The following is a 14,018-nucleotide window of genomic DNA, read 5'->3' as shown; positions in this document are numbered from 1 at the left end:
CAAGCCAAGAGCTGGAAGAAGGTCTGAAAATTACTTTGAACACTGTTTAATTTGTTGCTGACATCCCTACACATTGTATACAGTTTGGCATGAGGGCAAGAATAGGTTTTGGACAGACAGAGCTTTGCTTTGCACTTCCTGACACAGACTATCCTTAGTTTTCTTTAGGTAGCAAAATCCCACCTTAGTATAGGGCAAGTTAGGCCTAATTGAACCCTGCATTTTCAGTTAATAAAACGTTGTGGACCAAAACTTGAACCTGATGTCTGTGTCTGTTTCATGATGCCTTCATAGTATGATATAGTAAAAAATGATTCCGGTGAGCAGCGCATCCAAATGTACCAAGTAAGGTTGTTTTTATTGTGAGATGTGCAAACAATATTAACTCTAACCGACGGCCATGAACCCGTCTTAGTTTGAAAAGAAAACGTGTTACAGTTGTATTATTTTACTATTTCACATGACCCAAACCATTTCCCAAAGGTCTCAGTGCTGTTTATACTATCTTCATGAGCTTGGGAGGCTCTCTCCAATAGATACTCTGGGCCAACAACTGGCTTTAACCATCCTGACTCCATTCCGGCAAAAAGGGCGGCAGCACATTCTTCTCTCTCCCCCATGGTTTAACTAAATAGCGAAGTGCCAATGATGCTGGATTCTTTCACCATGGTGTCTCTGGGGTTGATATTGGTAGAGCTCCTGGAGCCCACAATAATTACTCTACACCCACGTGTCATTGCTAAGGATAACATTTCTATTATCATATTAACTCCTTGATCACCAGTAGATTCCTTCATTTTAGTGACAATGCGTCTCTCTGTGAGTAAATACTTCATGTACTCCACTTTCCAAAACATTTTCTGCCCGCCTTAGTTCCTGCTGTGCCGAAAACCTTTAAACCATACACTCAGGCAATCTGACACACAGCTATGCCGACATACAGAGGCTTAAAAAAGGGTTGTGCCCTGGCTTCTGCACTCTTCAACATCTTCATTTCAGACCCCTCCACTGGCACCGTGCACCAGCACGCTTTCACCTGCTTTGGCATGGCCTTTGTAGACTAGGGCTCGATATGCAGTAAAATACGGAACTGCAATCGACGCTCCTTGCTTATAGTCCAGTTTTTCAGGCAGGGGGAAAACGGTGTCTGTGGATGTGACAGTATATGTCTGGTATGGCACAGAGCTTAAACATGATTGAGATACTACCGAGTAGATTAGATAGAATGCACACTTTTCATATTTTGTTTATTCTCAGTGGAAGGCATCTCCCAGTGTTGTAGAACAGTCCCATATGTGGAGTGCATCTTGTTTTAGTGTGGTTTTTTTTCGCTGTAGTGTGCAGGTTATTGTTCAATTACAACCTATCCATAAGAGATGCCCACAAATAGAAAAATCTGATAGTTGTAATTTCAGATACAATAGGATCATATAATAATATTCTCATATAATAGTCCCATATAATAAAGTATAGTGCACTGTAGATCATTTAGGGAAAAAAGGAAAAATGCATATCACGCGATCAATGATACAGATGTACTTGTATCTATATTATTAAAATATACCCCAGAATAATTATTCTTTACAACACTTTTAGTGAAAAAAAGTATTTAAGCTAAGCAATGTTACTAGCAAACTCAGCACTTGCACATGATGATAATTCACCCATAGTTACCTTCTCGCCCTGAAATCCAATGCCAGGGGCTCCCACAGGGCCATAGGGACCAACAGGGCCTGGGTCACCCTAAAATTCAACACAAATAAGGAACAGTTTGTTACTAACAAGACAGCAATCAATTTTAAGCCTCACAGTTGAAGGTTACTGCATGGTTGCTTCTGAATAATGTAAGAAAATGGCCACTTTCAATGTACACGCAAATGTATTAAAATCAAATCAAGATGCCAAGTCGTATATTTGCTTCGCAGGAAACTTCCTTTTAAATAATAAGACAAAGGTCTAGATGGCCAAACTTACCAAGTGGATGAAAACAGAAAACAACAGCTCATTGTGTCGCACCGACACCTCATTTCTGTTACATTATGAATGAAGGATGACATACAGTGATAGTACGACGTCCTTTTGCGGACAGTCTTTTTGATGGAATTTTTACCCAAAAATTCCATTGAAAAAGCTCATCGAAATCGTTGGGGTGGTCAGGAAAGGTCCCAATGAAAAAAAAGGTGGGTTCATGTTGCGCATGCCCTATTGGTGACTGGGGAGGGGCCAAGTTGGTGCGATGTTGCAATTTTATATGTATCCAGCGTAGCTAATGAGAATGAGATGTGTTTCTTTAAGTGTTGCTTTTGTTTAAGTGATACATTTAAGGTTTGCGCATGTGCAGCAAGATAAATGAAATATAAATACAATCTGGGTATGTTGTGCCATGAAGTGCCTAGAAGCTGGGCAGTGAGGAGATTCATAAATGCCATGTCATGAAGGTACCACTGTGAAGAGGATGCAGTAATTTGAATTCATGCATGCACCGGCATAAAAATATCTGTAAGCTCTGTGTTTTTCATAGTTTGGCCTGATACTGCAACCATGGCTCTGCACAGCGAACTCTATGGGACTGGGAAAACTGGTTTTGTATGGTTTGGATGCCGAAGGAAAGGCAATGAGTAACCGCAACATTATCAGAAGGTCAGTTACAGCTAGGTTGGGGTTCAATGACTTAGCAATATCACGGAAAGATGACACAATCTTTTGAAGTACATGAGAGCCTGTTATACATTGTTCCGATACATCTGCCATCTGTTTGTGGCTGAGCAATAAACCTGGGATGAAAAGACACCTACTAGCAGAGTGTTCATAGCTTTCAACAGTTTTCTCAGGATTATGTCCGGAGGCCATGCACTTTGAATTGGTAGTGTTTAGATTATAATGAAACAAGGATGCCAGCAAGTCTGGGTAGGTGAGATAGTTATCACCAGTTCAAACGAGACTTATGTACTCTCCCCCTCCCCACATTGTTTGAAGTGTCCTTGCAAACCATGTGCAGTCATGTCTTGGGTGAGAACATTCCAGTTCAGCTGGAACTTAAATGTGTAACTATGTGATGGTGTCACGACCTACCATGGACACATCCTAAAACGGGGTGTGCTGTAAACATGAGCTGAAAATGGTAGTTAAGATAAATGTGACCAATGAGAACGGGGGAATTCGAGAGGATTGGATTTCTTTTGTACAGGTTTTGACTATCATCTGTTGGGGTGGTTTGTAAAAAAAAATATATGGCCGTGTTTTAACTGTTGCAAACATTTATATAATGTGTCAACTTGTGTAGTTCAGGTAGACCCGGGTTAGTTGGACTCTACAGCACCATCTAGCCCTTCCCGGCTGATCGTAAAATAAACTTGGAGAAAAGGAGAATATACCGTCGAGCTATTAAGACGTTGAAAGCTCTCCGAATCTCATGGGATGAATACACCAACCGTAAAAAGCTGTTGAATACCAACTATAGAGGATGGTGTAAGCGCCATTGTCTACAGAAACTTAACTCAAAGTGGCAATTATTGATTGGAACCTTACAAAAGAAAGATGGGAGATCAATATGGAGGGTCCTTAATAAAGTCAGAGGAAATAGCTCCCAAACTCCCCTTAACACTATCGGGAAGTGTACATGGGTAGAATATTTGTCTGGAAATTTCTATGATAAACACATCTTAGATCTGGCTGTTTGTACATCTGACCCATGGCCCCTTAGCTTTGGGAGAAGTGAAATAATTCAAATCATCAATAAACTTAATAACTCCAGAGCTCCGGGGCCGAACCGCCTTGCTTCCATGGTAGTCAAGTCTGACCCTGCCACTTGGTCCCTTACACTTATGACACTCTATAAATGAGTGTGTTTGGAGAAGCGCATTCCTGCTTCTTGGTTAAAATCGATCCTGATACCAGTGTATAAGGCAGGCTCTCGTGAATGCCCAGAGAATTATCTGTCACTCTTGGCTACCACTAGTAAAATATTCACAGCAATAGTCCTAAATCACCTTCAACCCTGGACTGAGGCCAACCAGATACTTCACCCGTTCCAATCTGGACTTCGCACTGGAGCCAGCACAACCCATAATATCAGGCTCCTAGATGCGATAATGTTTAAACCTACACAATGTTCGAATCCATCTATCTACGTAACCTTTGTTGATTTTAGTTGTGCTTTCAATAGAGTTAATTGTAATAAATTGTGGGATAAATTACGAGCTCTTCAATGTCCTCATTGGCTTGTGGAAATTCTAATCCAATTACATATGAACAACACAGCCCAGGTACGTCTAGACAATAATGTGAAACTGTCATGTACTATAAAAATAAATAAGAGCATTAAGCAGGGCTGTTTACTGGCTGCTCTTCTTTTTAATGTGTATATTGCCGAGCTTATACATTGTTTGGAGAGACATGCCCACAGCCCAGCCAGACTTGCCACGACCAAGATCACATCATTATTATATGCTGATGATCTGGTGATAGTAGATCTCACAATAGCTGGGCTGAAGAATCTCTTGGAAGAGCTGGGCAGATTTTGCAATGAATACGATATGAGGGTGAATTTGAAAAATACCAAGACAATGTTTGTCTCTTCTAAGAAGGTTAACAGACCATCCATAAAAGTCAGTTGGGGGATTATTGACTATGTTAATTCCTATAAATACTTAGGAGTCGAGATGGATTGTAAACTGGGATATCTCCCTCTAATTGAAAGCAGAATCATGAGAACTAAACAAATGACATTGTTAGTGAGAAAGTGTGTCCTGGAATATGCTGGATAACATTGAAAGGCATCTTATTGCTGTATAAACAGTGGTTTGTACCAGTAGTATTATATGGCCTTGAAGCCCTCACACTTGACAACCTGATATGGATAGACAAGATAGAGGGCTTCTTTTGGCGTACCACTCTTGGCCTTCCAAATACATGCCCAATATAATATATAAGAACAGAGTTTGGTTTGACTGCAATTAAAGCGACTATTCAATATCAAAGAGCTTTATTACCATTGAAGACATTGAATCATCCCACTAGTGAAATGTTAAAAATCATCGGCAAAGATGTGCTCAACCTTCAATGGGGTAAAAGGCCAGTTAAATCATATGAAGCACTCTGTCTGAAGTATTACGAAGAACTAAATTGGGCTATCGAGCGCTCTACTTGTGGGAACTATAATGCTATCAAACATGCCTTCAAGAATAAAGCTAAGTCAAGAAATTGGGAGAGCAACTTTATATATCTGAGTGGCCTTCGTAATTATGCATATTTAGAGAACATTATGCATAAGTAGTTATCCCCTCAGATGTATTTGATTAGAAGCCGTTGTCCCAAGGTTCGAAGATTTCACCTATTAATGCATCTTAACCAACTGTCTGTTCGGGCAACCCATGTACACAGTGGAAATTGGCCTTGAACCAACGCATGTGTCATATATGTTTACTTGGAGATAAGCTGGAAACCGTTAGACAAATATTGACAGGATGTGCTTATATGGAAACAGTGTATAGGAGATGGTATAGTTGTTATTTCCATGACTATGATACTGTAGCCACAACACATTTTTGAGATCTGTGTTTGAATACTGGCTCCGAAGCCATGATTATAGCATTATATAATGTTTGGCAAACAGCTATATCTATGTTCAAAACAGAGTTAAACTGAAAAAGCTATGGAACCTTGATGATATTAGGCCATTTCTTATGAATGAGTGTTGGCCTGAATAATAGAGTTCAGGTACAGGCAGATAAGAAACCTTTGAAAGTACATAAATGGGTGCATTCTTAAGAATGTATGTAAATGATAACTATGGAATTTTAATGGTCGATACATTGAAATGAAATAATAAGTGTTTTAAGATAATTGTATGTAATAAGAATGAATTAATTTAATTTATTGAGTATATGAATAAGAATGGATGTAATTGATAATGTGTTAATGTTGTAAAAGTTAATTGAACTAAAGAACAACAATAAATAAATATATATTAAAATAAACTTGCTTTACGTACAAACGTGCACTCGCTTCTTAATTTAGTTTAGTTTAGTTTAGTTTATTTGTTTATATAGCGTAATATACATGCAAGGTTACATCTAAGTGGTTGGCCTGCTATGCGTTAGGGTGTTTAGAGGCCCATCTGCACCGAATATAGATGGGGTAACAGGATAAAAGGTGTAAAGAGGGAGTTGGGATAAGTTTACAAAAATAGGGAAGGGAGCTTGAAGGGGAACCTCCTCAAATAAAAATAAAGTTCGATGGGTTTTTTCGATGTAATTTATTCAGTTAAAATTCCATAGAAAAAACTCTGGTCAGCAAAGTGACAGAGAACCTACAGTCATATATGGAATCTGCCATATCTTTATTAAAACACACATAATGTTCTTGTGTTTGGGTTCCAGGGGAACCATTACTGCACACAGATGTTTGTAAATGCTAGATCCACCTACTATGACAATGAGCCAGAGGTCATATTCCACGGGTGTGACTTCACAGCAAGGAAATAAGGCATTTATTCTGCTTTTCTGCTTTTCCTGTGGAGAGGGGGGTGAAGATGGGTGACACTAGAGGTAGACAGTATAGAGTTGGATACAGACGCATTTTCCTTGGGCTCATGATGTCACTGACTCCCTGATGCCTCCTTTATTCACCCTCTCTAATGCTGGTCAATGGCAACAGTGCAGGGGGAAGGAAAGGGTTACTGACATGGTCATAGACACAAAAATGTAGATTGCCACTAATCAACAACTCACCTTGGGGAAGTGAGTAACATCATAGACAACTCAAACTCCCTTGTCATTGTTTATCAGGTATCAATGAACAACAAACTGGCATGGATATATGTCCATCTGACATTTTGCAGGGGTAATACTGGTCACTTTGCATTGTCTTTGCCCTGTCAGAATGGATCTAATTAGAGGTTTGATGGTAAATGAGCAGTAAATCCACTGATTTACCATCAAAATCAATTTCCATTACCGCCTCGGTCAGTGGACTTGACATGGGATTATGAGTGGTGGAATCGTAGTGTTATTGCCCATTGTTTGCGTCCTCAGTGCTCCATGAGGATTTTTCTCAGATTTACATAAGTGATAATTCTGCACAGTAAATGTGACGGTTTTTGGTGGTAAAATGAATGATTTACCTGTATCTTTTCACCAGCTTTTCACCAGAGGTAAATCATTCTCCTTACCAAAACTCATAGCAGGGAAATGTGATAACATCAAGGTAAAGTGGTACTAATACAATTACTGCCACTTTACTGACACTTTTTGCTGCACTACTGTCTCGCAATGAGGCCCAATGACTTCTCACGTCTTGCTGCATGCTATCATACTGTTTAATACGGCTTTTTTAAGTGGATGGGCATGATTAACAAACGTTATACTGGTGTACAGTCGACCAACACCTGGAAAAATGATATTGTATATGTAAAGTACACACAAGTAAATGGGCCTCATTACACGGTAGGCGGTAAACCATGGCGCTTTTAGCGCCATGGTTCATGCCGGTAATTTACCGGTACCGCCTTGGAGGAAAGGGGAATTATGGGAATGGGGAAGGCGCTAATTACGGTACCGCAAATTGTGGTACCGTAATTAGCACCCTGGTCCCTTTGCGGGTTGGATTTTTAACGCCTGCAAAAAGCAGGCGTTAAATTCCCCAACCCGCAAAGGGACCTCGTAGTAAGGCAGTAAGGATTTACCGGTACCGGTAAAATACCAGTACCGGTAAACCCTTACCGCCTACCGTGTAATGAGGTCCAATGCCTTTGTGAATCTGTCCGTAGATCTTCAACACTTTACTCTGGTAGAGCTAATCGCATCTAGTGTGTGCCCTTTAGGCAGCCATTCAAAATGCTACAGCTAAGCCTTATATTTATGAAACTGCATGGTTTATCATTCTATTGCATAGACAAAACGAAAGCATGTGATATTTGTTAACATAATAAAAAGAGGAGAATCTTTGGCGTGTGATGCTTATGTTAAGGTAGAGTTGCTGCTCTCTTGCTCCTTTGGATTCACTCTATGATGTACAAAATCGCATTACAAAGATTAAAATATAACATGAAAGTAAAATGAAACAAAATGAATTGTTCTGTGAAGACAATGATGTGCAATAAAGAGCAATTACATCTGCAGTCAAAGGCCGGAACATGATTGGCAGAATGGCCTCTTCAGTGTGTCAATTCGGTTGCTCTTCCTTGAATGTTCGCATTTACCATTCAGTGTTCAAATGCAAAGCACTCGATTTTACTTTGGCCTATTTTATACCTGCATCCAAATTTTATTTTTGATATTTTTATTTCATTATTTACTCCTCTGCATATCAGCTCAATCCTTACTCATGCCAACCTTTAAAGTTGTATCCTTTAATCAAGCTTATTGACCTGTATTCAGCCGGTTCAGCCTCCTCCTTTCCCTTTTTCAAGATGAATGAAAAGAAGCTGGAAGTTGGCCGTGTTGGATTGATGTGTTAGCCTCATATACTAATTCTGGCATGATCTTAAAACATTCAACTGGAAAAAATATCTGGCCTTGGGGGTTTACCGGTGTTTAGGCTATTTGCTGCCTTAAAATGTTCTTGAATTGATGATTCTTTCTCCAGATTCTCCTTTTCAGCTTCTGTAAGTTTCAATAGATGTATTTCCTCCGTGAATTGTTGTAAATTCTCATCATCTGCAGTTGTCTCTTCAATCCTACCATTCGTTGTCTTTATTGCGGACATTGCCTTCTTATTTTCTAGTATCCTGAGCCTGTGAGACAATAGTCGGCCCCATCCTCATAGTTAGCGCATCATATTCGAAATGAAGCATATTTTGTTCTCCCAGGTAATAACTTACTAAGTTTAGATTTCTTTGCAACAACCTCTCTCAGTTTCTCTTCTCTTTTGCAAATACAATATTTCCTGTCCTGCCATTTGTATACCTTCTTCAAGATCTTTCATTCTTTTGTCCTGATCAGATTTTGTCTTGCTTGATAAGCCTATCAGGAGTCCAAACTAAAAGAAAGGGGTCTGAGGGACTCAGATGCATGTTGGGGCAGCAATCATAGGAGGGGCACACTGGAACACATGTTATGGGAGTGCTGCTGCATTAATACATTTTGAAAAGAGATAGCTACGATGATCAACACTGTTTTAAGAACAGATGTAGACTTTTCCTTTGGGACAATAATTCTAGGTTCAGATTCACGGATAGAAGACTTAACAAACCCTCAGAAATGTTGACTTTTCAGAGCTGCTATGGTTGCCAAAAAATAATACTGAGGAGCTGGAAGTCGATTAAACCTTCCACCAAAACATAATTGTTACAAGAGCTGCATAGTGTACGTCTTTTTGAAAATATTATGTGGGGTGCACAAAATAAAATGAAAATGTTATAGGAGGTCTGGTCACACTTTATTGAGATTGGAATATAATCTTGAGTGGAAATGGTAGAACTGTCTTGTATTTTGTGTGATACTAATTTTTGTTTATGTTTTTGTTTGTTTTGTTCATTTATGACTCAATTGTCTGTTTTAACTTATGGCAAAATGTGAATGTAAATAAAAACAGAAAGACAGCTAAAAAAAGAGAGAAGTGCACAGGCTGGGACTCAACCCCAGGACACATGGCTGAAAGGGTTATCCTTCACCACTGGACCACACAATTCCCTTTCCAAGATGAAGGCAATCACATCCTGTTTAACTGTATAAACAGGATGTGTCTTCCTTGTACAAACGTTCGTTGGATTGCACAGTCCTATGAATTCTGTACTAATAAAGCAAACAAGCCCTTTTCAGCAGAATGACTTTCATTCTCTTGAAAGGGCTTGTTTTCTTTACTAGGATAGCATTCCATAGGACTGTGCAATTCTATGCAGTTCTGTGTTTGAATTCACCGCCTTAACAGCAGTAACCAGCACAAGGTTCCTTGAGGGAGCGTGTGTTTGATTATTGCCACTGGGGCAATGAATGAAATAAACAATGTACAATGTCTACAAAATGGATGCCTGGACAGTTTTAAAAAGCAGGACTTTAGAGCACGTGTAGCTCACTTTACATTTAAACTTTACAAATAAAAAGATGTTTATACATTTGTTTATAGTCAATAATTTTAATTAATTTTTTTTTAAAAAAAAATTTATTTACCTTAGTTTAGTAAAAGAAAACAAACTTTTTTGTCATTCACATTCTCACAGATATTAAATCAAGATATTGTTGTTCAAGATCAGGTAAGGTTTTGTTACAGGTGTTATTCTCATCAGGTAAGGTTTTGTTACAGGTGTTATTCTCATTTTTCGAAGGACTGTTATAGATTTCCACAGTGCATGGCGTCGATATTCCACCCTGCTTCGCTGCCAAAGCATACTACAGGAGTCACTTTTTGCCGGTAAAAGGTTATTAATGGCTGTAGGGAGAATTTCCCATATTTTACATGCAGTTTTGTACCTTGCAGAGTGAAGATCCTCATTCGGGATAAGACTTCATTAGTCCAACTCCACTCTCTTATTGAGATATTAAATGAGACTCCCAAGTAGCGAATTGCATCTGTTTTGGGCAATGGCTCATTATACACTTTCCACCTGAAAATAACTTTCTTAGTTTTGGATTTCGGACCCAAAGCGACAACTTGCGACTTCTTCACGTTTATGGCCAACTGGTTAGCCGTTAAATATTCTTGCAATGCTGACAGCAACCTATGGAGTCCTATTTCAGTGCTATCTAAAAGAAACACATTGTCTGCATAGATTACGTGGCTTGAATGATTCCTGTTGACTTTTGGAGGGAATGACCTTGTTTGTGCAAGGGCTGCTGGGAGATCTGATATGAAAAGTTTAAACAACAAGGCCGCTAAAGGGCAGCCCTGTTTCACTCCTTTTGTGGTTTTTATTTCTTCCGATAATTCTCCTTCCGCATTTAGACGCACCCGAATACTGGTATTTGCATATAGTGCCATCAGCGGAGACAATAGATGGTTAGGACAGCCCCAGGTCTTTAGTTTTTTCCACAAGAACTGACGATTAATGCTATCGAAAGCTTGTTTTAAATCAACAAACGTCAAAAACAATCTTTTCTTGTGTTTTATGGCGTCTAGTTTGACCAAGTTTAATAACATCAGGTCTGGTCACACTTTATTGAGATTGTAATATAATCTTGAGTGGTAATGGTAGAATGGTCTTGTATTCTGTGTGATCCTATTTTTTGTTTATGTTTTTGTTTGTTTTGTTCATTTATGACTCAATTGTCTGTTTTAATTTATGGCAAAATGTGAATGTAAATAAAAACAGATAGACAGCTAAAAAAGAGAAGTGCACAGGCTGGGACTCAACCCCAGGACACATGGCTGAAAGGGTTATCCTTCACCACTGGACCACACAATTCCCTTTCCAAGATGAAGGCAATCACATCCTGTTTAACTGTATAAACAGGATGTGTCTGCCTTGTACAAACGTTCATTGGATTGACAGTCCTATGAATTCTGTACTAATAAAGCAAACAAGCCCTATTCAGCAGAATTACTTTCATTCTGTTGAAAGGGCTTGTTTTCTTTACCAGGGTAGCATTCCATAGGACTGTGCAGTTCCATGCAGTTCTGTGTTTGAATTCACTGCCTTAACAGCAGTAACCAGCACAAGGTTCCTTAAGGGAGCGTGTGTTTGATTATTGCCACTGGGGCACTGAATGAAATAAACAATGTACAATGTCTACAAAATGGATGCCTGGACAGTTTTAAAAAGCAGGACTTTAGAGCACGTGTAGCTCACTTTACATTGAAACTTTAAAAAAAAGATGTTTATAAAATGTGTTTATAGTCAATAATTTTAAGTAATACCATTTTTTAGAGAACTTCTCCTTTAAAAAAAGGAAATTGCCTACAGGCCTTCAGGCACGTGCTCTCTTCACAGGATCCTAAATATCCTACAGAAGTACTAATGAACCCTTTAAGACCTGTCTGTAATCCCATAGCAATGTGTGTTTAAAGGCAGGTTCTTGAAAACGTGCATCACTACTTTTTAATAATATATGACATCTGTCAGGGGATGTTAGATCGCACCAGGTCTATGTCCCTTTTTCTTTATCCTCTAATGGCCTGTCGGAACCAGGTGGGCCCCTAAAAAGGAAATGGAATCTTTTTTTGCACCCACACAAAACTGTACCTATCATGTTAACATTTTAATAAACCTTTTGAAAAATATATAAAAAAGAATGTTTCAACGGGGTTATATGAGGCTCGTGCAATGCCACTGGCATTATTTTGATTTTTTTCAGGTGCCTGGTGATATCTGCTAAAAAAAGAAAATATACCTATATATTTCTACGTTGAGTCCTTAAAAAATAGAAAACATTGGTTGTAACACTGTGGATCCTGCCTTTCTCCTCAGGACTAAACATATTTCAAAAGGTTGAATACATATTTTTGAGGGCTTGTCTAGGCAAGCATAGACACATACAGGCCGATTCATGGAATAATTAGCGCGGCGCAAGTGGGCAAAAACGTACGAATCGCAGTGGAATAGCGAAAATCGCAGTGCAAGTGCGAAAATTGCACGAAAAGCAGCGCACATCGATTCATGGAAGGCCGTGCGTGAGAAAACCATCGGATGTGCGATAAAAAAGTGCGCGGCGCACGTCGGCGCACAGGTCATCTAACTGCGTGCGCCAGGTCACAGCGAAAATCGCACAGGCCACAGCGAAAATCGCACATAGCGCGGCGCACGCAACAAAAGTAGGCGGAACACGGGGCGTAACACTCGGAATGGGGAACAACTTGCCAAAACGTGGGAGTCGCGGGGGAAGTACAGGGTACAAGTGCGCGGAACGCCCACACGCTCGCCTACAACACGTATTCATGGAATAGAATAGGGCAAAAAAGCGCACGCTCAAACCAGCGCACAGGCACAAACACGACCGCCACAAGAAAGCAGGCGGTAGCGTCTCTGCGCCTGGAAGAAATGTGCGCCAAAAGGTGCGCCAACAAATAGCACCTGTATACAGCCATGATGAATGTCCTATACTGTGGCCCTCCAGGACAAATGACGTGCAAAGGGGTACCCACAAACACGGACACCCGCTGACAAAAAATACGTGTGCGTGTATACCGGGGTGCGCGGGAAGTCTCACACGCGATTTCGGCAGGGTACGTGTATTTCAGGGGTGTGCGGGAAGTTCCACACGCGATTGGCCCAGTGCGAGCAGGGTACGTGTATTCCATGGGTGCGCGGGAAGTTCCACACGCGATTTCAGCAGGGTACGTGTATTTCAGGGGTGAGCGGGAAGTTCCACACACGATTTCAGCAGGGTATGTGTATTCCAGGGGTGCGCGGGAAGTTCCACACGCGATTTCAGCAGGGTACGTGTATTTCAGGGATGCGCGGGAAGTTCCACACGCGATTGGCCCAGTGCGAGCAGGGTACGTGTATTTCAGGGGTGCGCGGGAAGTTCCACACGCGATTTCAGCAGGGTACGTGTATTTCAGGAGTGCGCGGGAAGTTCCACACGCGATTTCAGCAGGGTACGTGTATTTCAGGGGTGCGCGGGAAGTTCCACACGCGATTTCAGGAGGGTATGTGTATTTCAGGGGTTCTGGGGAGTACTACACGTGAATTGGCCGTGTGGGTCCTCCCAGGTGTACGCTCCACAACCTCCACGGCCCCTGCAGGCAGCCCACACCACGGGGGACTACCCTGCACCCCTGCTCATGTCCCGCAGGCAGCCCATCCACCATGGGCATGCCCCCCAGCCAACCCACATGTCACCTTGCACTACTGATCAACAATGCATGTCTCCCACCACCCCCACCCCCCAGCCACCATGGCCAGCCCCCACCAGGCCCCCACTCAAGGCCCCCTATCACCCCCACCCCCCAGCAGTGCAGGGGCAGCCTCCACCAGGCCCCCACTCATGTCTCCCACCACCCCCACCCCCCAGCAGTGCAGGGGCACCCTCCACCAGGCCCCCACTCATGTCTACCACCACCCCACCCCCCAGGGGAACCCTCCACCAGGCCCCCACTCATGTCTCCCACCACCCCCACCCCCCAGCCACCAGGGGCACCCT

The 14,018-nt window shown here is 41.3% G+C and overlaps 1 protein-coding gene and 1 pseudogene across 3 annotated transcripts in view; both read right to left on the bottom strand.

The window, feature by feature from the left end:
* Nucleotides 1-14,018, bottom strand: part of COL28A1 (collagen type XXVIII alpha 1 chain) — a 1,696,952-nt gene that overhangs the window by 1,249,288 nt on the left and 433,646 nt on the right. For all 3 annotated transcript variants that reach the window (XM_069648530.1, XM_069648529.1, XM_069648528.1), the window contains exon 12: nucleotides 1,675-1,743. In XM_069648530.1, coding sequence (XP_069504631.1) covers nucleotides 1,675-1,743 — 69 coding nt within the window. The remainder of the gene's footprint in view (nucleotides 1-1,674; nucleotides 1,744-14,018) is intronic.
* LOC138570342 (zeta-crystallin pseudogene) lies at nucleotides 444-1,651 on the bottom strand (annotated as a pseudogene).

The sequence above is a fragment of the Ambystoma mexicanum genome, chromosome 2q (assembly GCF_040938575.1).
Source record: "Ambystoma mexicanum isolate Mex_15411 chromosome 2q, UKY_AmexF1_1, whole genome shotgun sequence".
Lineage (NCBI taxonomy): Eukaryota > Metazoa > Chordata > Amphibia > Caudata > Ambystomatidae > Ambystoma > Ambystoma mexicanum.
This window is presented reverse-complemented; position numbering and strand designations above follow the sequence as displayed.